At 35.3% G+C, this 27,546-nt stretch overlaps 1 protein-coding gene across 1 annotated transcript in view; it reads right to left on the bottom strand.

Moving 5' to 3' along the window:
- Positions 1–7,677: 7,677 nt before the first annotated feature.
- CDH12 (cadherin 12) overlaps positions 7,678–27,546 on the bottom strand; it is a 231,235-nt gene continuing 211,366 nt past the window's right edge. Inside the window, exons 9-12 of the mRNA XM_015619585.3 lie at positions 23,085–23,206; positions 22,356–22,473; positions 17,796–18,047; positions 7,678–14,549 (exon numbers count right to left, since the gene is read on the bottom strand). Of these exons, the coding sequence (XP_015475071.1) occupies positions 14,053–14,549; positions 17,796–18,047; positions 22,356–22,473; positions 23,085–23,206 (989 nt within the window). The 3' untranslated portion in view covers positions 7,678–14,052. The remainder of the gene's footprint in view (positions 14,550–17,795; positions 18,048–22,355; positions 22,474–23,084; positions 23,207–27,546) is intronic.

The raw sequence follows: 27,546 nt of genomic DNA, 5'->3' as shown, positions 1-27,546 counted from the left end.
TGCTTTAGTAATAGTTTTGCTTCAGAGTACTGTTTCTTCTTTTCAGTCATTTTACAATTCATTTTCACATGTTTTTTCTGTCACATTGATTACAAAACATCTGGTTGTATAATACCCTGTTTTTTATAATTGTTTCAATGCTCTATAAATTCTCACAGTGGAAACTTTAGGTAATCTGAGCCAAGAGAACCCCCCACTATCTATTGCCTTGTCAGTACAATCTTAGCTTAAATGGCAGGAGTATGCATTTCGTATTTCTGTATTTTTACTTTCTATTGTTCTACTTAACAAAGAATGAACTTTGAAAAAAAAAGAAATCCATAAAATTCAGATTAATAAGCATGAATGGCCTGCGGTCCTCTTAGTTTGTATTAAACAGAGTATTTCATAACTACACACAATGGAATGAGTCAAAAATTCTGTCAAAATTGAGACAAGTTTCTCTGAAATGTAAAGCATTTATTGCAAATTAGGATAGTAAAACCTACCAGCTCTGTGGTTTGATATGGCACTCAGCAGTTGTCAACCAGGATAGTTCCATTTTCTGAAATCTTAGTGCTGATCCTATTTCACATAGACAAAGAAACAGATCAGGTGGTTACCTTCTTAGTGTTCCATTTTTATCCTGATAGAGAAGTTGAACATCATTACTTTTTTATTTTTCTAAATGTTAATATAAACTTTTTACCAAATGACTGTGACGCTGATGCTCAAACAGTGCAAGTAGTGCTGACATCTCTTCTGAAGTACCCTTTCCCTACCCATAAAGTCCCACCTCCCACTGATCAGAACCAGAATCCACCCTTACAGACAGATAACATTTTGTGTTTTTGCTTACTGCTGCCTTGCACATTCTGGGGTACTTTAGGGAGTTCTCCTCAGTTGTTCTGTTGAATGAGGAAATCAAGTCCTTGAAGCAAAGTACTCCTTCTGTGCTTACTATGTGTCATAAAGCATCCATAACTGCATCCCACCATTTTTCTGGGGAAAGGACTGCATATGTCACACTGCATTTCAGGCATAGGTGTCTATCTGACCTGTCCCAAAGAAGAAAGGCTGTTTGATTATCAACAGCTAGTGTTTTTCAGATGTGTATTTGTGTTCTGCTCTAGGGGAGTCCTCTTCTGCAGTTCTTCAGTACCAATGAAACACCTGCAAACATTCTTCCTCTAAGATAGAGCACATCAACAAACAGGAGGGAGGCAAAGGCTAGAGTGTAACTAGTACAATTATAGCAGAAGGAGATCTGGATGCTTGTGAGTAGCTGTAGCATGGGTAGAGTACACCACAAAAGGATGATAAGGAGCATATTGATTGTACATCAAGATTGGGAGGGTTGCAGTACTATTGTGAGTGTTTCAGCAAATTGTTGCCAAAAATGTGAGTTCATGGACAGGCAAGAAATAAATGACATGTTTTGGAGTGTGGAAAGTATATCTGAAAGAGAATGATTTTGTGATCCCCCTCTAAGTGATCAAGAGTACCAGCAGAAAAATAATCCTACTAACTTTTCAGAACAGATCAATATAATAGTAATTCAGGACAGAAGTGGCCACCTCCTATAGAAATGGTGACATGTCACTGCCCATAGATCACAAGAACTTTGGTATCCAAATGATCCATTGTCCAATTTGCCATAAAAGTGGAAATAATTCTGGAGAGGAGACTTTAATTAGGTTAGTGAAATAAACTGAACCTGAGGTCTGGAACATGAAAATAACTCTAGGTGAATATTAATACTGCACCTGTGTTTATTTTCCAACCTGTTTGCAAGCCACTTCCATAATTTCTTAGCAGTATGACATTTTTCAGTCGGTCATGCTGACTCAGCCAGTCAGGCATTGCAGGATGAAAAATGTTGTGCCTGACTTCTGTGAAAATATTCAGTCAGAGTCCTCTGTGGTGCTAACAGAGTCTTTAAATCAGCAAAGGCTTTGAAGTCTTTGCAAATTCCTTCTCATTCTTTTTAACCTCATGTTCAGAGGTTGTTTCCAACACAGAATTGTTGATTTTGCAGCAGATTTAATAATCTCAATCAGTGTCTATGCTGGAATGATTCATCCTATCAGAATTGGCAGATTGATGATGAACTGATTTTCTTAAGTTACTTCATATGCTTAGAAATCAGTTTATTTAAATGTATTAATAATTTTTTTGAAATTGCTTCAACCATTTTCAATACTTGTTGAAAATGGTGAACATTTGGTTTTAAACTTATTAGTTTAGAATTAATTTGATAAAATAAAATTCTTTAAAATGCCTTTTTGATGACTGTGTGGAAATAAAAAAAATCAGCAAAATATTTAAATAAAATTTAATAAATATTAATAAAAACTAATAAAAATTAGACACAACCACATCCAGATATATAAAATTATTTCTTATGTAGTAAAAATATCAACCTAGTGAACTGCAAAGTGAAAAAAAAGAAGTTTTGATGTAATAAATCTGGGGTTAGAAAAGGGTGTTATTGTCTGGACACACAATACTCAATAACATTTCATCACATTTTTCCATTTTTAATGGGATTATTTTAAAAGATGTTGACTGGTTAAAAAAGTTGCTGTCAAATTTATTTTTTTATATTATGCTGTAACCCTTTTATTTCAGTGTCTTTTCTTCTGTTTGTTCTGTGAATCATATTAAAACTTTCTGAAATGCTTTAAAGCCATGGTTGAGGAAGATCCATGTATTAGTTTTGAACACATTTCCTGTTGAAAGTATATTTCCTTCTAGTGCCTAGAGTTGCTAAATTAATCTACTTTGCTTTTATAAAAATTTTAAATTAAATTTAATGGATAAAACATAATAAATAGCATAATAAAATATACACGTTTTCAGTGAAAACGTGTGAAAAATGCAAGACATCCAAAGGGAAACATTCAAAACACATCATGTGGCAAAAATTATATATATATTTATATATAATAGTATATTATAGATATATAATTAATATGTTTTATTGTTTAAAGATGTTTGAGACTTTAAGTAGTTATGTAGAAGATCCATATGTCCCATCACATACAGTGAAAACAGTGAAAACAGTGTTCTGATATCTCATTAAAAATTGCTTATTATTTTTACATGGATTTTTCACGGTTATACCTTTTGTTCTAAATTTTACTTCTCAAGTTTTTTGTACCTGAGCATTGAAGGAGAAAGGCAGGAAAGTTTATATCCTGCCTTTATCCTCTGCATATTTTTAATGTATAAAATATCCTCTGCATATTTTTAATAATTATTATGTACAGTTGTCTCTTTTACAAGTTTTTTCTCACTTCACAAATAGAACAAAGTTCTTTTGTTGTGTTAAATATTGCAGATTCAGCAAGTGCAGCACAGACAAAAAGAAGAGCTGTTGCACACTTAGAGAAACTTTACTTTCTTTTAATGGATAGTTCCAGAAAGCAACTCTAGGCCGGGGAAAATTCAACTTGATGCTTCAAAATTATTTGTGTCTAGGTGAGTCTGAGCAGCTAATGCATGAGAGAAACACTGAGGGGGAATCAGAATGTACCTGGCTAGATCTTTCTGTGAAACAAAATCAACCAGATAGCAACTTTCTAACACAGTTTTTTTGCATATTAGAAACTGAGCATTCTTTATTGCACCGCATTTGTCGCTCTGGGGATCCTTCCACTAATGGAATGACCCAGCATCAGGTGAATGGAGTTTTTATCATGCACACTGATTATATATTCATTAGTCATCTCCTCTTACTTGATGTATATGTATTAGCTTATTTTACATAGTCACACCCTTTGTCAGAAGTCCTTGTGTGGCCTTTTGGGACCTTCTTTTGTGGTGTCCTGTGTCTGGTCATAGTATTTGACGTGGCCATTCATTGACCCCAGCTCTTGAGTAAGATCAATACTGTTTTGCATGACTCCTGCTTTGTCAGCCTTAAAGAGCTGTGCTGGCATCTTGTTTGCTTAAGTTACATCCTTTATCTATTTTTCCAAGCCTGTTTTACTGTCCTTATCAACTGGAGCATTTTCAGTCTCAGTCCTAAAAAATATCCAAAGACCAGCCTGTACTTATTCTTGATTAATAGAGTCCAATCTTCTTATAAAATAGACATGTCAGTCTTCATGATGAAGGAAGAAAAATTCCTGGAAGAAATACAAAAAATGAAATGTCATTATTTCTTCCCACAGGGAAGAAGGGTTTGCCAGGGATTTGAGCCATTAAAAAGAAAGTATTAGCTGTGGGAGAAGAATCCAGAGGGCAGAGTGCCCTGCTTGTGAGGCTAACCTTTCTTATGGAAGTTGTGGGCTATGTTTTACAGGTTTGGCCTGATAAATTATCTACTCTTTTGCACACAATTTTTATATAGTTTCAGCAGATAGTGTGAGGGGCAAAATAATGCCTTGAATACGCTGCTGTGAGAAGCAAGATACTTGCTGCAACATTTGGAGTGCTTTAATATTCTCCTCTTCAATTTTAAACAGTAAAAAAAATGTATTCAGTTTTTTGTCTGCATGCTTTAACTGCTGAGCTACTGCATGGGAGAGAGGGGAGTTTCTTGTCATTGGCAAGTTTAGTATTTTTCTTGTGTTTTGATTGATTTCTGCAAGTGCCTTTTGCAGCCTGTGTGACACAAGGCTGTGGCAAATAGGATTCCAACTGACAATTTAGAAAAGGGAGGATTTCCTCCAGCATTTCAGTAGAATGTAGATATATTAGCACTGTCACTGGCTTTTTACCTTACCTAAAGATTCCCCACAGAAAACCTACCCTGGTTAGTAAAGGGAGCCTATGGACAGCTTCTCCTCTGAGAACCCGGCACAATCTTCAGAGGAAATATACTCTTCAGAGCATGTTTTCAATTGTGTGTAAATAAAGTCTTGTATAGTAGGTAGGTATCTGTGAGAAGCTTTGGGTCAGTTGTTCTTCATCAACCCTTTGGAGGCTGTGCTGTGTTTAGGATGGAGTTAGCTTTCCTCATAGTAACCCTTTGCATTTGTGAGCAAAGCAGCACTGATAAACACAAATCTTCTGGCTACTGCTGAGCAGTCAAGGTTTTACTTCTTCCACTCTGCCACTTCACTGAGGAGTCTGGGGATGCACAAGACTTTGGGAGGAGATACAGACAGACCATATTTCCCCAGCTGGCTAAAGGGATATTGCAAAAGCCAGGGGACTTCAGACGGCTCTTTATAATGCTGGTTATTCTATAGATGAGATTACAGCAGGAGGTCATGAGTATTCCTATAGCTGATGGCTATAGGCAAGCCATGTGTCCTGAAGACCCTTTAGTTCTCATTACAATGCATTATATCTTTTTCTTTTTCTGTGCATATAATAATATGCACAAATAATATAACAACCAATCAGCATTTGACACAATACCTTTACGTTTACATATATACTATCAAAACTGCTAGAATTACCATACTATTATTAGTTAGTGACTAATTAATCATTTGAGTTAGTAATTACATGTTAAATTTTGAAACTAGTTTTGCATTGGAAAATTCTTTGGTAAAAAACATCTTTCTGTCTGCCTATGCTTTTTTACTTGGTAGAAAACATGCTTTTTTTGAAGACCACTTAACCTGTTGGACTTTAACTGTAAAACCTCCTTCTAACTGATGAGACTTTTGTTTTAAACCTCCCAACTTGACTAAACCTTTGTTCTCTCAGTTGTTTAAGCAACAACTGGCCCTAAAAACATCTTTTTATATATCAAAGCTTGCTTTCAGTTCTAGAGAACCTTCTGCTAAGTATTCATATCTGTAAAACTTTTCTGTTAAATTCTCATCCTTCCCAACAGGATATTGTATACCATAGGATATAATGTTCAGCAATAAAGCTGGAGGGGAAGGTTTTTCTTGGAGGCAGTCTTTGTTTTTAGGCTGGCTGAGCATTGGTGGCCATGTAGGAGGAGGAAATGAGTTCATCACCTGGCTTTGGTATATGTTTTTTCCAACCCTTTTCTCTTTCCTTCACTTTTTAAACTGCCTTTAACTTGTTCCATGAGTTATCTGACTTTCCTCTGCCTATCCTGTCCCCCAGCCCATTGGGGTGGGGAGTGAGTGACTGGCTATATGGTGCTAAGCTACTGAGCTAATTGTCCACAGGAGCTCTGTCACATGCAGAATAAAAGTCAGATTTCTGTATACAGGGAAAATAAGATGCATGATGGAGCCTGGTCATCTCAGAGACTTTGAACAAAAGGGAGAGAACAATTTTGGATCTCAATGTTTTTTCTGATCCATGTTAATGCTGCAATGCTTAAGTGAAAATGCGTGTATGGTCTCTGAATTACAGAACAAGAGTGGAGGCCATTTATAAGGAAAATATTCTGCCTTACAGTCCTTTGTAGATCATTTCAATGGGAAGAATGGTCTCGCTTAGATTTTCTCACATACTTAAGTTTCCTCTGCTGCTCAATATTTGAAATGGGATCTACTCTGCTCATGGCAACAGTTTTCTAGAGCAGTTACCAAGAGGAGTTGCCAAGACACCATTCCATTAAATCTGAGCCCTGGGAGAGTGTTCTCCTGTCCATGAACATCAAGAGAGAACTCAAGCACTGCTGTCAGCTTGGATAACAAAGCACTATCTTCCAAATAGGCAGCAATTCAGACAGATCAGTATCTGTCTTTGAACATCTCTGGTCAGCAAATTGCTTCATTAGACCATTTTTTCTGTTAGTTGCTTACTATGCTTTCCTGACTACATATGATATTAAGCATTTTCAATCATATCATTTGGATCAAGCACAAAATCTAATGCACATGATATAAAATTTTAATTTAAATAAACAGAATTGCAATTATAAAAATTAGTCTTAGAAAGAAAAATGCTGGACTTACCAATTGTGTGATAGTGTTACTAGAAGCAATCAATATTCATTGGTGAGTTAAATTCATCAAACCTGGTAAAGATAAACTAATTTCTGTTCTCAAATTTCTCTTTTATGAGCTGAAGATTAGTATCTTGCTTTACTGCTTTTGAAATATTTGTATTTCAATTGTCAATGACAAATCCCCCCTCATTTCATAGAATATATTTTTCTTAATTTAAGACTAAGAAACAAAATTGAGCTAAGAAATGTTAGTTTGTTATTTATATATATGGAAAGATGTTAAATACAAGTAGGTGTAAAAAAAAAGAGGACATAGCAACTCCAGAGTCCTTAATCTCCTACTCTTTTATATCTCCTTCCCTTCACAGAGAGGAGGTGTTTTAAATACTGCAGTAGGACAGGAGAAAATATGCTACAGGTTTTGATATTGCAGTTAATTTTTTCTTTTTTGTATTCATTGTCTGATTTTTGCCTATGCAAGTTGGCAGAATATTAAGTTGATGTGTGTTCATTCTGAAACATCTTAGGCAAACCCAAAGTACAGTTCTGCACCTGTTCTCCTGTGTCCTTTACTTTTTGTCAGACATTTCTAGTGGAAACTTCAGCTGTAGTCATTTATGCAGCAAGAGCCGCAACTGGGAACATAATGAATACACAGGAGGATAAAGATCCAACTTCAAAGAAACCCAAACAACCTAAAGCAGCAGGGGCTGAAGGCAATGGGAGATGGGAGCATTTGAATAATATTAATTGTGTCCTCCGACTTCACTTACTGCTCTGAGGAAATGAACTCCAAGGACAAAACTAAAAATATAAAATTAAAAAGATAACTATTTACTGCAGTCATGTGACCAAATAAGACAAACTTTTAAGGCATATTTATTTGTGATCCCTCTTAATATGATTTCATTTCCTCACCATACACTTTTTTGTGTATGCTTCTTGAATTGTCCTTTTGGACAGAGCCATACAGTAGAAAAACATGCATTTGATTATAAATGCAGAATGTTCAACATTTGAAAACAATGAATCACCTCTAACGTTACAACACATAGCAAGAGAGCAGTAGTCTGCATTCCAGAGTAGTGGACTAATATTGGCCCCTTTTCAGTCACCTCATTCTCCCCTCTCTTCTTCAGGTGTTCTTGGAATACAGGGAAGTAACCAAGACATCTAACAAAGTGAAACACATGCAAAAGAGGACATGTATTGGAGAAGTTATCTTATGTAGTAAGATTTTTTTTTTTTTTAAAAAAAAAAGACTAAGCCAAACTTTGTCATCTGCCCTAACAGCAATCAATGTTAGTGTCCCTGTTAAAGACAGAAGAGTATAAGATCTATATAAAATGTGCAGAATTGAAGGAAATACAGAAATTAAAATGTTAAAATCTGGGGGAAATAATAAAATATGTATGCATATAAGCATGTGATATATAATAAGTAAGAAAAGCTGGTTTTATCTATGTTATCTGGAAAATTAGAACTGAGGGAATGTTGATATGAAGATCAGGTAAATTTACAATAAAATCATAATAAGAAAATAAGTCAGTCAAACTTGAGTAGTAAACTTTAAATCGGCGCTGGAAGAGGTTGAGATCCCACCAAAACATCCAGAAACCAACCAGGTTATGTGACTTCCCAGATGCTGATCAAGCACCATTCAAGAACACATTCAGCCAGATGTGATTCCTATGTATTAAGAGACCCGCAAACTATCAGTTTTTAGGGTTTGTCCAGCCTCTTTTTCAGCCTGTGTAAATTCTGAGTGTCCATGACTCTCTCAGCTAGTCATCACTCAAAGAACAACATCTGGGTTTTTTTAGTTTCACCCTTACATCTACTGGTTTCATGTGATGCCCCTTACTTCTTGTACTGGAAATTACAGTAAATAATTTATGCCTTTCCACCCTATCCTCATTGCTAGTAACTGTATAGATTGCTACTCTTTTCCTTCACTCCTATCTCAGCTGTGTCTCTGAAACAATTTATAGTTACTATAGATGGAGCTTTGAGAAACCTCATCTAGTGGGAGGTCTCCCTGCCCGTGTCAGGGGGATTTGAACTAGATGGTCTTTAAGGTCCCTTTCCAACACAAACCATTGTGTGATTCTGTGATTCTACTCAGATTATGAAGTTAGGTCCCTAGTGTTATTGAGCTTACTAGTGCTAAGGAGTCTGATTTTATCACAAGTTACAGAATGGATGAGGCTGGAAGATGCCTCTGGAGATTATCTAATTCAGACTCCCTGCTTACAGTAGGGTTAATTACAGCAGGTTTCTCAGGAAAAAAATCCAGCTAGGTTTTGGAGATCTCCAAGGCTGGACACATGACAACTTCTCTGGGCAACATGATCAACTGTTCAACAGCCTGACAGTAAAGCACCTTTTTCTTGCATTTTAATGGAATTTCATGCATTTCAATTTAAGTCCATTAACTCTTGTCCTGCCACTGGGCACCACTGAGAAACATCTTGCTTCACCTTATTTACTTCCAGCCATCAGGTATTTATATACATTGATAAGACTTCCCTGAGTCCTGGGAAGCAATTTGATTGGAAAAATAGGCATGAAAGTAAGATTTTAAAAAAACCCAACATCACCTGAAGATTTTAGTTGAAAACTAGAATTGAATAAAAAAGCTTTTAAAATAAAATAGGTTAAAAAACACTCCAAAGGCCCATCAAAAAAAACCCGAGGAACTTAGCTTAGTTTGCTCAAAATAGAAATGGTTGCTGGTGTTCTGAAAACTTATCTGATTCTTCATTTTAATAAGAACAGAAAAGGATCCAGGTTATTATAGATTTTGCATTGCAAAAAGGGTGTGAATGAGTGTAATAGAAAATTTGATTTTCATTCACACTTAGATGTCATCTCAGTAGGGTTATTATTGGGGGTCATTTCATTATTTGCTTTCATGAAGTTTTTCAAAGCTCGAATATGTTTTTATACACACAAGATTTGAATGTCTATGCTAGTAACAATCATAATAATAAAAGCAATAATATAACTGTAAAAGCAGTACAACCTCAAAGTCTCATCAAGTAAAATACAGTCAATAATGTAATATTAAATACCTTTAACCCAATGAATTATTACCTTTTCTACCTGTATTCGTCCAGTAGAGATCTGTTATTCCATAGCAACAGTCTTAATAACTCTCACATCAATAATGGAGATAAACCTAGTATGAATATGTCATCTGCAGAACCAAATTTTTAGCTGTTTAAAAGGATAAGCTATTTGCATGTGGATATCTTATTATCTGTATTATCTTAAAATCTTATATCTTACTATCTGTATAGTTAAGGCAAGAATACTTTGAAGGTAATCTCTGGAACAATATTATTAATAAACTATTAAGTAATTTGTTGGTCTTTGCTTCAAAATGAATTCTGCTTCTAAAACCTAGAGTAAATCCTGAGTAACTGTGATTGTATTTTGAACAGCGAAATTTAGCAAATATATAAGTAAAAATCATATAAATATAAAATATTCAACCATATCTTTATGCAGGAGACATAATCTAGTGTCATTGCTTTCCAAATCCTTGCCCTTTGACTCACTGTGATTATGAGAATAGTAGTAATGTGTTATGAGAATAGTAGTAATTTCCGATTTGTATGGTAGAGGTCTTAAATACAAATATTAGCAATTTTTTACATTCTGACTCTCAGGGAGAAATTGTATGAACTTCCCTAAGTATTGACATTTTCAGTTTTCTTGAGAGGGCAGGGAAGATTTTTTCCTTCTTCCCTGAAATTCCTTACAGATGTTCTTCTTTACATTTGTCTTCAATTATGTATGTCTACAATGTAAGTTTAATAGTTAATTTTCCTTAGATGTTTCCACTCTTAGACGATGCTTTACACTTATCTTTTTATTTCAACACCAATAGTATATGTCATAAATATTTAATTTAAAAGGTGGAATTGTTTGTGCCAGTGAAGTATTTCGATTAGTTCATATGCAGAAAGTGTTTTGCAGAATATTGTGATTTGCAGCTGGTGCACTGTGGTGACATTTGAGGTGATGTTAAATTATGGACTAGTATCCCGTTCTTGGAAATTAAAACAAGAACATTCTCTCAATTCTATGCTTTTTATACATTTTCTTAGGTTCTTGACACTGACAGCATTTGAGGTTTTGGCAGAAAGAGTGACATCCACTTTAACATCTTGACTGTGCAAGGATTTGTAGAGAATGTTTTTAAAATATAGTGTGTAAAACCAGAAATATTTAACTGATAAAATTTACATGTGCACTGAGGCTCCCTAATCCTACTGACTTCATATCATCTCTGATGCCTTGACATATTTTAATTCTTGTGAATTTCATATTTCTCTAATTATCTTTTAAAAAATAAGATGTTAAAAATAAGATGCTGACAAGCATCTTTTTGAAGGAGAGTGAAAGAGCAGGGAATTAAACACAAATTCCCTGAATCCCAGGTTATGAATAAATGAAAAGCAATTCCTTTCTTTAGTTCTACAAAACTGTTTACAAAAAATTCCCCTACTATGTTAAAATTGTTTGATCACTCTTCAAAAATGGTCTTCAAATATTTCAATTATATATTTTTAGGGCAATTTTGTCAGCAATAACATAATATGTTTGGGGTTTTTTGTTGTTGGTTTTTTGTTTTTTTTTTCCTAAAATCTTCCTGGACATGTATTAATTATGTGATGGCAACATCTCAGCTAAAAATATCTTAAATGTCAAAAATATACACTTGATATTCGATTTGGTATTAATTTAACATACAGCCACTCACTGTTGCATACAGATTGTCTGTAGCAGCATGTTAAAGATCACATTTTCTGTCTACCCATTTTGTAAGTCAGGCTCACATACAGACCGTCCAGCTTAGAACAAATGCCTACCTATTCAAGACAACTAAAATTCAGCCAGTATGCTCTACAAATACAGAGAATTTCCTCAGGAGTGAGCATGCCTCATGGTGGCAAAAAGTCAAACCCTGCCCTCACCTACGCTGATTTTACCAGTGAAAGGCATATAAAGGACTAACACAGTCACTAGGAGCAGAGTTTGGCTACAGGACTGCACATCTGAAAATGAGCAGAGTCAGATATTTGTTTCATTTGTGGCAACAGGGTAGGAAGCACTGCTGTGCACATGCTTCATGAGGAAGCTTTGCTAATTAGGTGTGAGTCTTGTATGAATCAAGTCTAAGTTGTGACTAGTATAAATTATAAATATTTCTCCTTTTTTATATCCAATGCTCTGTTTTAGGCCCACTGTGCAGTATCAAGTTGCATTTGATATACTGTCAAGATGTGTGAAAACTTAAAACATGAAAAATTTTACATGAAAATTTCACATGAAAATTTCTGTGCTGTCAAATGGGTTCCATCGCTTCAACTGCTTCCCTGTCTTGTGAGGAGAGAACTTTTATTGGTTTAGCCATTCTTTAGGGAATGTAGGATACCTTTCCTGAAAAGAATAAAAACCACAAAATTTCCTTGTTGCTGTATGTTGTGTCTCTTCCTCAGCACGCTGCTGGTAGAAGCTATGCCAATTGTGCTTTCGATGCAGACCTGTCCAATTGTATTGAATGATCCAAAACTCATTGATTATATGCATCTTTCAAAGTGTCATTGAGAGATTAATGTATAAAAAGTTGAAATATCTTTACATTTCCTCCAGAGCGTAAAGGGAAACTTGTGCATGTTATCAGACTTGTGAGCTAAGTAAATCTGATAGTTATTAATTCTTTAGCTATACAAAAAGTAAGCTATAGACCTGAGATGAATAAAAGACTTCTGGTTCAAGAAAGACCCAGGCTAACCTTGGCAGTGCCATTAATCATGAGTAGAGCTCTAACAGATTGTATAGCACTGCAGAGACTTTGGAAGGAGAATGTAAAGATATATGCACTTTGGGAGCCATAAACCACTGTCTTACAAAATGTCTATGCCTTAGATCATCAGAAGAAGTCACATAAAATAGTTTTGCAAGACATCTTCCAAGACATAATGCCTTGTGCATATCTGAACTTCTGTCATCTGCACAGCTACATTTATACATGGGTATGTACATAAAGCGTGGACAAAAGTGCTGGTTTATATATTTATTCTGCTTCTGTTTCGGTTTTGTCAAGAACAAAATTAAGAAAGTGTCCAACCTCAAAAGGTCTTCTAAAATGTTTCCTGTGGGTGTGGCAGTGAAATACAGTGATATGCTGAACTGTATCAGATGATCAATGGAAAAATAACTATTTTTATAATATATATGCTTATGGTGCCTGCAGAGTAAGAATCTAACTGCAAAGAAAAGTGGTATGGAGTGCTTTAGTGATGGACTTCTTTAGTGATACGTGCAATGGAAAAGGTGTCTTGGTACTAAAAAGACAATAATAGTCTTTAAAACCCTCTCCAGTTTTACATTCTAATAATAGTCTCATTTCAAAAGAAGAGGGAGAGACAAGGGAAATTTCCTTCACATCAAGGAATAGCTGCTTCAATCTTTTTATTATTTTGGAAAAATGTAGTATTTCTATGAACATTTTAAATATTCATTGATGTATGCTAAGATCTTTTCCTTTTTAATTTGGGCTTTACATCTTCAGAGTGAGCAATAGCATTTTAAATTTAAATTTTCAGTGAAGCTTTGGAAGAGGAAATATGATGTCTCAACATACTGTTTTCTTTAAAAAAAAGACAACAAACATAACCCCCAAACACAATGTACACACCCCCCTCCTCCCCCACAGTTCTAGTCATTAGATACTCCATGAAGTGATCTCCATTTTTTTCTAAAAGAAGTCAGCATGTTGCTATTGCTTCTTGTCTTAAAGTTCGTGTCTGATTTACGATTCAGTTTTGTAACACCATCACAGCAGACAGTTTACCACTTAAATGATAAAAGTTTCAATAGGCACTTTAGTGGAATTACGAAAAAGCTACCACTCTTCCACCGTGATGCCAGAAAGTTACCTTCTTTCTAAGTCAGGTCAGTAAACTGCACCTTGTAGGCCTGAGCTTGTCTCAGTGTAATTCCAGAGTAACAAAATAACAACAACAGAAACCTGTGTATGTTACAGGATTTATCATTCTTTCACAAATCAAACCAAAACTGACGGTATGATAAATGTAGTAACTTGCTGGAAACAATTGCTGTCTTTTATAATCAAAGTAATTGTGTCTTATATAAAGCTTAGGTTTATCTTTTAAATTTGTGGTTGGTTTGCTTTTCTTTTTGTTTCACTGTTGTAGTTGTACTTAAGTGACTTTGTCAGGGTTATAACTTTCTTCTCCAAACATATCTGCCAAGATCTTAAAGCGAGGTCCCCAGTCACTCAGATAGTCATAATCCTGATCTGCCTCTGTAGTGAGAGAGTCTATAGAGCTGAGAGACTCTGCAACAGATCCATTGCCTTCATAAGCATAAGTTGCCAAGGAGTCATAAGGGGGTGCAGATGGATCTACATCATTTTCCTGCAGCCTTTGATTAATGAAATCTCTTATGTCTGTGTTATCTTCTGCTGGTGGTCTGTGGCGCGTAAAACGCAAGGTGTCTGGTTTTATGTCCCTGCGTATTTTGTTATCTTCAATCACTTTGGGATTCCTCAGGGCACCTATGTCAAAAGCCTGGGTGTCCTCTTCTCCACCTCCTTCATCATCATAGTGGATAACATTATCTCTGATGTCTTCTTTAGAGGTCATCAGGGTGTCCTTTTTCTTCTGCCTCCGTAGTGCTACATACAGTACCACAATGACTGTAACGAGAGACAACTGAAGTTAAGACATGCACAGAAATAATTTAGTACTCTGGTGACACATCATTATATCTTTCTTTTAAAGCCACAAGCAATCAAAGGGACTTTTGTCCTTAGAAAAGAGCAGTGCTTAGCAGTGCTCTAGCCAATGAAAAATTATTTGATCATTGCCATAAGAGTCTAACTTTCCTAAGTACTTGCTGTACTGCTGGAGAAAGTATCAAATAATTTTCCTGCTGGCCTGCTTTGCAAACAAATAGAATTGAACAGGACTTCAGGTTTTTAGTTCAGAGAGACAGAGTTGTGATTTTTTAAAAAATATTTTCCATAGCAAAATAGAGAAAAGAATCCTAAATTTACACTTTGAAGACAAGAATAAAGAACTAAACCAAAAACCCTACTCACCAAGTATAACAGAAAAAAAAAAAAGAATTTTGAGCAATAAATAATTTGAATAATTTCAAATTTGGAATTTTTGAAATACAGAAAAAATAATTCTACTTTAGCTTTTTATACAATACACTTTGGACTCTTTAGGGATCTGCTTCAAAAAATCATGTGTTAAAGATTCTGGAGAGAAAAGGGGTCCAAGACAGCTGGTTGATTTTCAAGTATCATGTCCTCCAAACTCAACAGAGGTCCAACCTGAATAGCTGGAAATCAAGAAAAGGCAGCAGGAGGCCTTCATTGATGAATAAGAAGCCCTTGACTAAATTCAGTGATTTAAAAAAAAGCATTTAAGAGTTGAACACAGTGACAGGTGAGCCAGGAGAAATGTACAGTGACAGTCTGAACACACAGGAATGTGCTTAGGAAAGACAAAGCCCACATGATGCTTTCTCAGGAGGGACATGAAGGGCAGCAAGAAGGACTTGTACAAGTAAGACAGAAAAAAAAAAGAGCAGAAAGGTAAATGAATGGGGCAGGTGAGCTGTTGCCAAATGATGTGGAAAAGGCCAACCTAGCCAGCAGCTTCTTTGGTTCTGTCTTTTTTGGTAAAGTTGTCCTTCAGTAATTCCATGTCTCTGAGATCAGAGGGAAAGTCTGGAATAAGAAAGACTTATCCTTGGTGGAAGAGGATCAGGTTAGGGAATACTTGGACAAACTGGGCACACAAGTACATGGAATATAGTGAGATACACACATGAATGATGAGGAAGGTGGCTGCTATCACTGTGAAGCTATTTGCGATAATTTTTGAAAGGTCGTGGGGACTGTGAGAGGTTTCTGAGGACTAGAGTGTCACTCCTATCTTCAAGTAGGGCAAGAAGAATGAGCTAAGGAGCTAGCAGCCAGTCAGTCTCACCTTGATTTTTAGGAAAGTGATGGAGAAAATAATTCTGGGAACTAAGAAGGGGCATAAGAGTAGCAGGCATAGATTTATGAAGGTGAAGCTGTGCTTAACTCAGTTGATAGCTTTCTACGATGAGGTGACTGGTTGATTAAGGGAGAAATTGCAATACTTTTATCCTATTTAGCAAAGCTTTTGATATTATCTTTCATAGCAATCTTCTCAGAAAGCCTGAGAAAGTGTGGACTACACAAGCAGATGGTGAGGTGGATTGCAAGTTTTCAGGCAATAAAAAAGAGTGGTTGTGCCACTGTTCAGAGGGATCTCTTCAAGCTGAGGGAGTGGGCTGAAAGGAACTCCATTATGTTCAACAAATAGAAATTCCAAGTCCCACACATGGAGATGAGTAACTGCATATTGGAGATGCTGTTGGCCAGCTGATCAGAAAGTAACTTGATGGATGAGGCCTTCTGATCCTGGTGGACAAGTTCACCATGGGCCATCAATGTACCCTTGTGTCAAAGAAGATCAACAGCATTTGGGACTGCATTAGGAGAAACACTGCTAGCAGGTCTAATGAGATGGTCATTGCCCTCTGCTCTGTTTATGCACACTTGGAGTTCTGGGCCCAGTTCTGGGTCCTCATTACAAGACGGACATGGACTCTCTGAAGTCCATGTAGAGCCACAAAGATAATTGAGGCATGGGAACATCTACCACACAAGGAGAGGCAGAGGAGAGGCAGAGAGCCAGGTATGCCTTCTGGAGAAGTCACAGGGGGATCTTACCAATGTGAATAAGTTCCTGATGGATGGAAGCAAAGATAGAGCTAGGCTTTTCTGAGGAGTGTGCTGGCAAAGGATGAGAAGCAATGGGCACAAACTGAAATGCACAAAATTCCAGTAAAATGTAAGAAAAAAAAGGCTTCTTTATCACCAGGATGTCAAGCAGTGGAATATGTTGCCCAGAGAAGTTTTGGGGTATCCATCCTGCTCTAACTGCAATTGTGGCAAAGGAGACAGCATTCTTCTTGCTTCAAAAAAATTGAAAAGTTATTTTGTTTAGTTGGTTTTTAGTTTTAAGTTCTTCAGAATTAATGTATTTGTGAATTTAACTGCTACTCTGTATGATGTGTGACCATTTGCCATTCTTGTTCTGATTGAAAAAAATATTTTTCTCACAACATAACTTTTTGACACAGAGCAGAAATCCTGACTTTTACCCACTCTTAATCAGAAGCTATTTATATAACCCTGAGCCTTCAGTAATTTACTTAAGTGGCACCTGCATCATCCAAATACAATGAGGTATCCATACGTTATATTCTGTGTCAGGAGCTCTTTTTGGGTGTGCATTAAATTATCATGGGACCTTGGAAGCCACTAGTATCAAAATGAGGCATCGTCCAGCATCTGTAAGACTCAGTCTGATTTCTGCAGCCTACGTTGTGCAAGTAAGATGCACTTTGGATATACTGTAAATAAGGCAGTATTTAAAAATAAGGTAGAACAAATAACATTGCCACCTTATGAAATCCATGCCTGCCTGAAATAAAAATAATCTTCCTGTGAATCTTTATATGGATGTGGCTGGTAACAGTCTATGTTACAATTATTTTCTCCTCTTCCATTTCTTCATTCTCTTTTCGCTCTACTGCTATTACTGTCAGTAGGACTTGTCTACCTTAATAATAATCTAAAAAAAATATATATTTCAAGAAAGATATTTAAAATAATTTCAGAGAAAAAAATATTATTTGGGTTCTACTGAAAACTGATTATTTTAATGCATTAAGAGATATTGCATGGATAAGAAGATTCATGGTTATGATCAGTTTTTTGGGATATTCTTCTAGAAATAAACTGCTACACATTTTCCATGGCTTTTGTTAAAAACTAGGTGAAGCTAGTGAATAATCAGAGTAAATCACATAGCAGGGCTTCATGAGAACTAACCTAGAAGTATGACAATACACAACAAGATTGCAATCAAAGCTCCTGTGCTGAGGCCGACTGGTAAGAAGATTGCTTCTACGTTGCAGGACTGGATGGTGCCGTCAGAATCACATCGGCAAACACGGATAGTCAAAGTGTTTGTGCTGCTCTGGACAGGGTAACTGCTGTCTTCTATTACTATTGGAAGAAAGTACAGCTCTTGCTGCCTTCTGCTGTAGCCATTTCTTCTGGTTTCAATCCCAGCTGTATTGTCTGTAAAACATGACAATCATTAGCAGATTTTTATTGTGTACTTAATTTCATATTGTAGCTTGTATCACCTTCAGTAATAGCCTGGTATTTCATATTTGAAACTTGTTGAAAGTTATGCATTATGTAATCGCCTTGCTTTGCCATTACAGAAGGTATTGTATTCTGACTGGTACGGTTATTTTTTGCAGAACCTTAAACAATATTCCTTTTCTTGTAAACATTTTAACATTGAAATTTCAAAGAAGTTAAAAATAACTAAAAAAAAACCCCAAGCAAAACATTACAAGTATGATTCTGAAGACATTTCAGTTTATTTCTCCTGATCTCCTTACATTCCAAGCCTGTGGTCCAAAGGATTTTGATTGCATATGAATTTGGAATCATGTCTCTATCAACTAATTAATTTCCTTAAAAATACAAAGTAATATACCTGGACAACATGAAATCATTTTAGCTTTCCTGCCCCATTAGAAGTAACTAGAGAAATAAACTGAGTACTTGAAAATCAGTACAGCTTCTATCAATTAGATGGACTTCTAGACTTTGTAATTTCTTCCCAGTTAGTTATTGCTGCTTTTCCTGAATGAAACAAAGTAGCGAAGAAATACTGCAAGGATTAAAAGGATTACATTAAAAGCAAAACAAAAACTAATTTATCAGGGAATTAACGAGATGACAGAATTAAATGAAAGTAACCTGCTGCAGTTACCATTTGTCCATCTCACCCATATTTTTAATTATATTTTGACAAGATGTCACATGATGGTTTTCATGCTTCAGAGGTTTGTTATCATGTACAAGGATTAAAGGCTCTGAATTTCACACTCAAATACTGGTATGGAGTTCTGATTAAGGACAATAAGAAGCAACCCTAAATATATGAATTTAAGTATGTTATGATTAGACACCATTAAGAAGGTGTATAGCTAAAAAAATGCTTCAGACACCTCCTTTTTATCAAACTCAAGCATGGACAGGTCAAGTTCAGTTACACTCAGTTTTGAAAAGAAAAAATAGAACAGTTGTATAGCTTCCATCTTCAGTTTTTTCTTTCTATGATTAATCGCCTGCACTGTATAAAAGCTTTAAGAACTAATTTGAAGACATTCAGTTTAATCTTATTTCTATTTTTTCCATATTTCTATTATTAGAATTATTTATATTCTTCTGGTTTTTCTTCTGATTGAAACAATGGAGATCACTTTAATAGTTTACAATGCAACTAAATGGCTTGCCATCCTTCTTTGAGAAGACTCAATCAGATCAGCCTCTTAACTCTATGATTTTGAACATTTTTTGTTGCTCTTTTATGACCCCTTTCAATTGTTCAAAGTTGTTTTGAGAATATGGACACAGGCAGGTGTTTGAACTCTACACAGAAGAGCCTAGAGAAACTGAGATATCTTCTGGTTCTTCAGACTGTTTTTAATAGATTAATTTATAAGATATGTGTGAGAAGAGGAAATTCTGTCTCTTACGCGAGCAATGGAGTGCACTCCACATGGGAGCTGCCCTCTAGAGAGCAGAATGAGGCCAGCAAAGCAGAAAGAGTGAGCTCTGCAGTCCCTTCGGAAGCACTACATCTCTGACAGGGCATCACTTCTATTAACACGGTGGAGTGCTGCTGAAAGGCAACCTTGAGCTTCTGTCTCACTCCAGTCCTCATTAACGACTCACTAAGTTACATTCTGATGTATGGGGCCTGGCTTCTCTTGGGTGCAGCACAAAATTGTTACACCTGCTGAAGTATCAGACCACTTGTGATTTTCAGTTGCATAGAATAGCACGGGGATTAGGGCTTCTTGATTTATTTAAAAATTTTAAATGTCACCTTTACTGGTAAAAGCATTAATTGTACCACAGTGAACAACACTGTCCTCAAAAAATAGAAAAAATCGATTTTACAAAGGACCTGCTTGATGCTAACATAATTGCTAACTTAAAAGAAAATGGCACTTGTTTTTAAAAGGTTTCCATAGTGACAAAAAGGTTGTTTTATTGCATCTCTAAACTCTGCACAGAACAGACTTTCCTCCACCTTTGTGGCAAACAAAAGGCAGAAGATATTGCAAGACAAGGTTTTTGTTTGGACAGTTTTTTCCTAATATCTCTGCAAATTGTCGATAATGAAAAAAGGTTTTTATTGTTTGGTTTGTTTTTTTTTTTCTTTACATTGTATCAAATAGCTTACTTTTTTTTTATTTTTCATTTTTTCCCCCAGTTGTTAAGAAATACTTTTAAAAGTTCGTCTTGGTAGTTTCCACTTTTTATCAGAATATTGCACTTGTTTTTATACAGTAGTGAAGCTTCATGAACAGATAACCAAGATCCAAGGTCATCTCAGTGTCAACATTACTGGTTTAAACAGAGAAATTTTAATTATCTAATAATATTTGAACAATTTCCTCACCAAACTCATATGCTAAGCACACTTTACAAAAGCTGTAATTACTGTACAGACTTAAAGATTATTTTAATTCATTAAATCTGTTAATATTACCTGAGAAGACTTCTTTAAAGCAGAAGTTTGTACTTACTTAAAAAAAAAAAAAAACAAAAAAAACAAACCAACACCCAACACCTTAGTGAATTTAAAGGATATTTTAGGAAACAGACAAGAAAAAAATAAGAAATTAAAGCTCTTACTTTAAAGAAATCTTTACTAAAAAAATTTAAAGGTATTTAGAGATATAGTATTTATGTTCTAAGACATATCATTGTGAAGGTTCTTCCCATATGGGCCTTGAAATATGTTCCGGAGCAGAGCAGTGTCCTAGTCTTCTAAGGCCAGAAGTAAGGGACTTGGGTTTGTTGTAAAGTCATCCTTCATATTCATTGAGCTGTCTGTCTCAAGAAAACTGTTTGAATGCCCTTTGATAAAATGCTTTGTTTCTCCATAGTTTTGGTTTTATAAGATACTATTATTCATGTCTACAAGAGTATGAGTGGTTTCACCATATTCTCTATTTACGCGTCCTTAAGTGAAGTTCTTTGCTCATCTGCTCAATTCTTTTAAATATCTATGACACACAAAGATAAAAGTCACTGTTAAGTTTGGGAGTAAACCATTTTCATTGTATCAGCTTCACAGGAGAGCTATAAAGAGAAAAGAAGCACAGTTTGTTTTTTCAAATTTATTTCTTCCTGAAGTTTCTTCAGGATTAATAGTTGTTGGCTAATTTGTTGACTTTAGTTTACAATATCCATAGTGCATGTCTTCAAAAATTATGTGGGCCATATATATTATTTAAATACATTCTTTTAAAGGCTGAAAAAAAGATTTTGCAATTTTATTTCATTGGTGTATTATTCATTTCTTGCACTTCAAGGAAATGGGTCACTTAATTCTCAAGAAAGAAACCTTTACCTCAAAATCAATGTAACCTCAAATTTAAATTTAAAACAACAATTAAAAAAATGAAGAATAATATACTTTTTAAGATAGTGATACTTATAACCCGCAGAGTCTAATATTTTTTTAACTTTGTTGGATGACTTTAGGTGTTCTTTCTTTGAAATATAATGTAAATCCTTTTATATTAAAAGCTTATCACAGTTATTTAAAGATCATCTAATAGCTAAAATACTTCTTTTTCTCTTATTTGATTAAAGTAGTTAGTGATAAAAATTTACTACAGTTTATTATGTTTTAGCAGTGTCTGCTCACAAGACTACATCCTTGAAGATGCTTACTGTAGAAAAAAGATGTATTTTTTCATCTTGGTTTGTTTGCCATCTAACAAAAGAGTTCAAGTTAATAGGGAAAAAAAAAGAAAATATATTTAGTTACAACAAAAGCTGGAAGAAAATCAGAGATGCCTGTTGTATAAATCTCCAAGTTATTAAGGATGTTGTACTTCAGCAGCACTGTACATATTTAGAACTCACTGTTCTGCAGGACTACGTATCCTCAAGAAAGCACAATATCTGGGTACTTTGAAAATGGTTAGCAAAGTCATAGTATTTAAACAAGACAGCAACAGTGCCTTGTTTAAAGGTATACCTGCATTGGCATATGGATTCTTCCTGAGATACTGAATGATAAAAGGAAGAAAATAAAACAGGTAGCAGTGTTTTTGAAGGCCTGTAGGGAAATCTCAGCCTTTGGTGTTCTGACAATTCCTGCCCCTAAAAATAAGAAAAAGTGTAAGACCTGAATTTACATTAATATAAGTCCCAGAGAGTTTAGCAATTAGAAATGTCAAAGAAAATCAGGTCTGTAGACACAACTGTAATTGAAAGTAACCATATTTGTCATTGTAACTACGGTCTGCTGCTCTGAAAGAGAGATATGGGTAACCAACTTACTTCTGTAGTCATGGACTGTGAAGTTTGGTTTGTTGGAAGCCTCAGATGACAGTTTGAAGGAAAACCTTTGCCCAGCTGGTGACAAATCTTTATCTGCTGCTGTGATGGTCTGTATCACCTGAAACCAGATTAATTCTGAAGTCAGTTCACTCTTCTAAGAGAAACAGTTTTTGTAAAAGTGCAAAGTGAACATCAAATGAAACTGTTGAAGGTGAAATTTTGCTGGATTACTGTCATTCCCTTAATACACTGGGCAGTGGAGGCAAGAAGTCTAAATTCTTCAACCACCAGAGAACTCAGAAAGTCTTGTTTTGACATATATAATGAAAATCAGAGAGATTTACCATATATCCAAGTTTTTTAATATTTACTGTCTATGTTAAAATGCTAGTGATGGCTTTTGGTTGTGCTTCACTTTATTTGCTACTACTTTTGTCACAGTTACAACCCTTTAAGAAATAAATTCTTTCTCCTCTCATACCTATTAAATGCAGAGTCAAGGGTGGCTCAGGCCCATGTAATTGGAGAAAATAAATAAAACAAACCAAAAAAATGTAAATAGACCGTAAAAGTCAACAAACACAATTCCAATATGTCCAGTCCAAAACCGACTTTTTTTTTTGTAGAAGAATTCTGACCATGATGTAATTTTTGAACCCAGAAATTTCTACAGCTATAAATAATAATGACAGAGAAAGCATAAGAGCAAGCATTACAAATTTGAAATACCTGTCCTGGCTTGGCATTTTCACATACAGATGTCTCATATGGAACTGAAATTTCAGGAGGAAACTCGTTGACATCCAAAACATTTATTATAACATTGACTTTGCTGGTTAATAGTGGGTTACCTATAAATAATTTTAGAAGAAAAGTGTTATGTTTGTTGTCATCACCAGTTTCATAAGCTGTCATAAGCTTGTGGTCTCAGTACTGTGACTCCCAAAAGCCCTGGAATTCTATTTATTTCTGATTAAGTAAGAAGAAAACAGAAGCAAACTTATTATCAATTTGTAACAGACTCTGACCCATTACTCTCCATGGGTTAAGGAATCAATCAGCATGATTATGTTTATTGAAGCATAAATGGAAAAAAAGGGGAAAAAAAGTGAAGAAAATTGAAAAACCTGTTACTAAGGACAAAAACTTTTCTCCGATCACTTTTTATTAAGCCTTTGGAAAACACTTCCAATGATTCAAACTGAATTCTGTTTTCCACAACTAAGTGCAGAAAATCAATATTTATTCAAGATATTAAGGAGGCAAGCAGAGCATACCAATTTAGAAGACAGAGAAAGAGAAAAAGATATGAAAAAACAAAAATCTTGCTGAAATCCAGAGTCAGTGTTAAATTTATCAGTGAAACATGCATGCACAGCCAGCATACAACTATTTGGCCATACGGTGGAAGTTATTTATTTTACTGCAAAGGTGTTTTCAGGCAGCAAATACTTTTGTGCAAAACAAATGTTAAACAACAGTATACACCGTATTTCTTTCCACTGTCCTTCCTCTACAGATAGCCTTCATCAGTCACTGGATGCATTTTATAAACATGTTTACTCATAAATGCAATATCTGACAAAACAGAGACACTAGTTCAATACAAAGTAGGTAATGTTCTCTTTTACTTCATGCTGAGACCTCCTGCAAAACAGCAAATAGATGAAAAATAGGATAGCTGGTGAGTCAAAAATATAATTATTTTATCCTTTTTGACTTAAGATGAGTGGCAGAAATAGTTAACTACCAAAAAAAATCTATATTATAAATCAGGGTGATTTGGGAATGACAACATGGGACCATGTTTAAGTACAAGGGGAGTTGTCTTGAATCCTCAGGAATAAATCACAGAATCAAAGAATAACAGAATGGCTTGGGTGGGAAGAAAATTTAAAGATCATCTAGTTTCAAGGCCCCTGCCACTTGCAGAGACACCTTCCATTAAACCAGATTGCTCAAAGTCCCTTCCAGCTTGGTCGTGAATGCTTCCAGGGATGGGACACCCACAACTTCTCTGGGCAACCTGTGCCAGTGCCGCAGCACCTTCACTGTAAAGAATTTCTATCTCATATCCAATCCAAATCTATTCTCTTTCAGTTGGAAACCATTTCCCCTTGTCCTCTCACTACATGCTGCTGTCTTGTTGGCTCCCCTCAGGTGCTGGAAGGCCACAATTAGGTCATCCCACACTGTTCTCTTCTCCAGGCTGTAAAAGCTCAATTGTCTCAGCCTATCTTCATAGGAGACATGCTCCAACCCTCTGATCATTTTCGTGGCGCTCAATGGACCCTTCAAATTATTTGCATTGGTCACTTGCTTTGCAGTTTGTATAATCCTTGGCATTTCTTTTGTTTATAACTAACGCAGCAAGGGGCAAAGTCTTTTCAAGTTGTCACTGTAAAGAATGTGCATGATTTCTTCCTTATTCTTAGGAATTACTAAGTGCAATAGTAGTTTCAGGAGATCTCTGTCAAAACCAAAGGTATTCCCCGATGATTTCCTCATTACATAGGACTAGCTGCAAGATGAACTTTGTTTCACCTGTTTACAAGTAATAGATAAACTGACCATGCAATAAACACAGCTTGAAATCTAAAAGACAACAATAATGCACTACCCAGATCACACATTTTTAATCCATACCTATGAATTTAATAGAGAAATATTTAATATTTAATAGAAAATCATGACATCTCTTTAAATTCTTGTTCATTTCCAGTTCAACATCATCCCTTCTTGCAGAATGTCTCTGTGGAGCAAGGCATTGTGCAGTACAATTGAAGACACAGTTTGGTCTAGCAACTAGGGTTTAGGCACTTATTCTTTAGGTGACTGAAGAGCTGGAAGAAATCTAGATAGATCACTTGTTCACAATTGGTTCCTTTGTATAACAGGAAAAAAAAAATACTAAGAAGTTACTTTATTCAGTAGAGGGCAAGACTTCCATAGAGAGATCAGAAAATCCCTGAACAGGTCAAATTCACACAGCTACTGGGAGAAACAATTTGGCCTAAAACTTCCCTCCTAGAAGCACTCACTGAAAAGGACACATCAACTCACATGGAGTAACTCAGGTTTTGCTTTAGATGTTTTTTATGTGTGTGTTCATTTTAAGGTACAACAATGAGGACAGGAGTTCAGGAGACATTCTTGAAATAAATCAGAGATTAATGCTTCACCTTAAAAATATAGGCAAAGATCTTAATTTCCTTTTAAGGATATGTTCACAATGCCTTTCCAATAAAAAAGTGAATGTGCTCTAAATTCATGGCACCACGTACTTGGAAATATCAGATGATTTTGATAACTTCTGCTAGACATTTCAGTTTCTTTAAGAAGTCTTTTAGGTTGCATTTTTGTAAAGTAGCTTGTCTAAATGATTTTTTTCTGCTTTTTGCAACAGTTTGCGTAGTATGTGACCTATATTTTTAAAACTAGCAAAAGGATTTGACTTTTTTTTCCCTCAAAATCACAACAGGATAGCATGCTCTGGAAATATACATGAGTCTATGGGTATAGTTTTTACATTTATTTCTCACTGATGGTATCCGATTTATTCTCTGTGGTTCTTTAAAAGATATATTAGAGGCCAAAATCTCTTCCAAAGTATTTCAGCAAAGTACAATTTTACATTGCATAAATGGTCTGGAAAAGTCAGATATGAAAGTAAACAGAATTACCAGAATCTATGATGAACTTATTTCAGGTTTTCATTTTCTTTATATGATTTTCTTTCTGGTTTGCAGTGACATCACTTTAACTACTTATGTATATAAATGAAGACTGCAAGAAGAATGTGTATAGCTTTGAATTCATACAAAATACCAAAGATGTGAAATACTTGATGTGAACAAGCATGAAGAATTTCATTTAAAATACTACTTTGTAGGCTTGACCTCCATTTTCTCTGGTTCTTGGTTGTCGTTTCTCTCAAAATCAAGTCTTTATGAACCCTATGAACACAATTGTGATGTGCATGCTGGTATCAGTGAGTGGGTCACTATAAACATCTGCTTATGCCTTTTAAACCCAGATTACAAAGATTAAAAACCAAACTTGTTAAATCTCATGCCTAGAAATTAAGAAACTGATTTCATGTTTCAAATCTGCCTGTAAGATAAAGGAAAATTAATTAGCTTCATTAATTTATTTTATCAACTTAATTAATTAGTTGACTTCATCTTCCCTTGTTTTTCCTGTCTGTAAGACAGTGACCAACCTGCTTCCTTTTTTTTACTTGATTAACATCATTTTTCAACACCTTAATGGTTCAAAGCTATTACAGCAGTAGAAAGCCTGTAACATTCTTTGAATAATGAGCTTGTGAAAATCCGAGGTATCTGAGAAAATAGATACTGACTATTGAGGAGAACTGCTGATTCCTTAATCCCAGTTATGGTATGCAGGAGAAGAACAGCTCCAGCTTGAGGTTTAAGGTGACTTTTTTAACATTCTCAAAAATTTGGGCTAGACAGGTAAGCTGAGAAGATGGTTTGGAAAGGGAGGATTATTACTTTATTTTTATCCTAAAATTATGCCTTGAGGACAGGAAAGAAGAAGTAATCTCTTCCGCATTTTTATCTATATCCTCTTTTGTAAAATGGAAAAAAACACTTCCATGCTATGTAATTAGGCAGCAGATGGAGGAATTTTGAACACTGGACTATGATATTTATATGCCATTATGCTCTTAGAGCAGATCTTGGTGCAGTTTTGGCCTGGGGCAGCTAGTGGTCTTGTGGACAATCCGCATGCATGTGCTGGGAATTATTAAAGGCAGGGACTACCCTAAAGGATTGATTTACATATGGGGACTCTGGAAGGTAAGAAGGCATATAAATAAGCTACTTCATGCCAGCTGGCCTTTGTGCTTGAAATAAATAAAAGCCATGCTTAATTTATTAGTTTGGATAGGTTTTGGCATCAAAAATGTTCAGAAACAGCAACCATGCAGGCTACTAGGGTGTTGATTTATTCTAAGAATTAAGAAACAAACCAACAAGCTACAATGAAATGCAGTCATGTAATGAAAAGAAGTACAGAGAAATTGGGAAGTGAAATGGGAGAAAACAATGTGAGTCTGAAACATCCTCCACCTGCTCAAGGACTTTGTTCTATATAGAATTTGTTCTATATAGATTATATAAATATATATGTATATATATAGAATTTGTTCTATATAGATTTT

Source organism: Parus major, chromosome 2 (assembly GCF_001522545.3).
Source record: "Parus major isolate Abel chromosome 2, Parus_major1.1, whole genome shotgun sequence".
NCBI lineage: Eukaryota > Metazoa > Chordata > Aves > Passeriformes > Paridae > Parus > Parus major.
The sequence above is the reverse complement of the archived record's forward strand: the minus strand, read 5'-3'. Positions and strand labels throughout refer to the sequence as shown.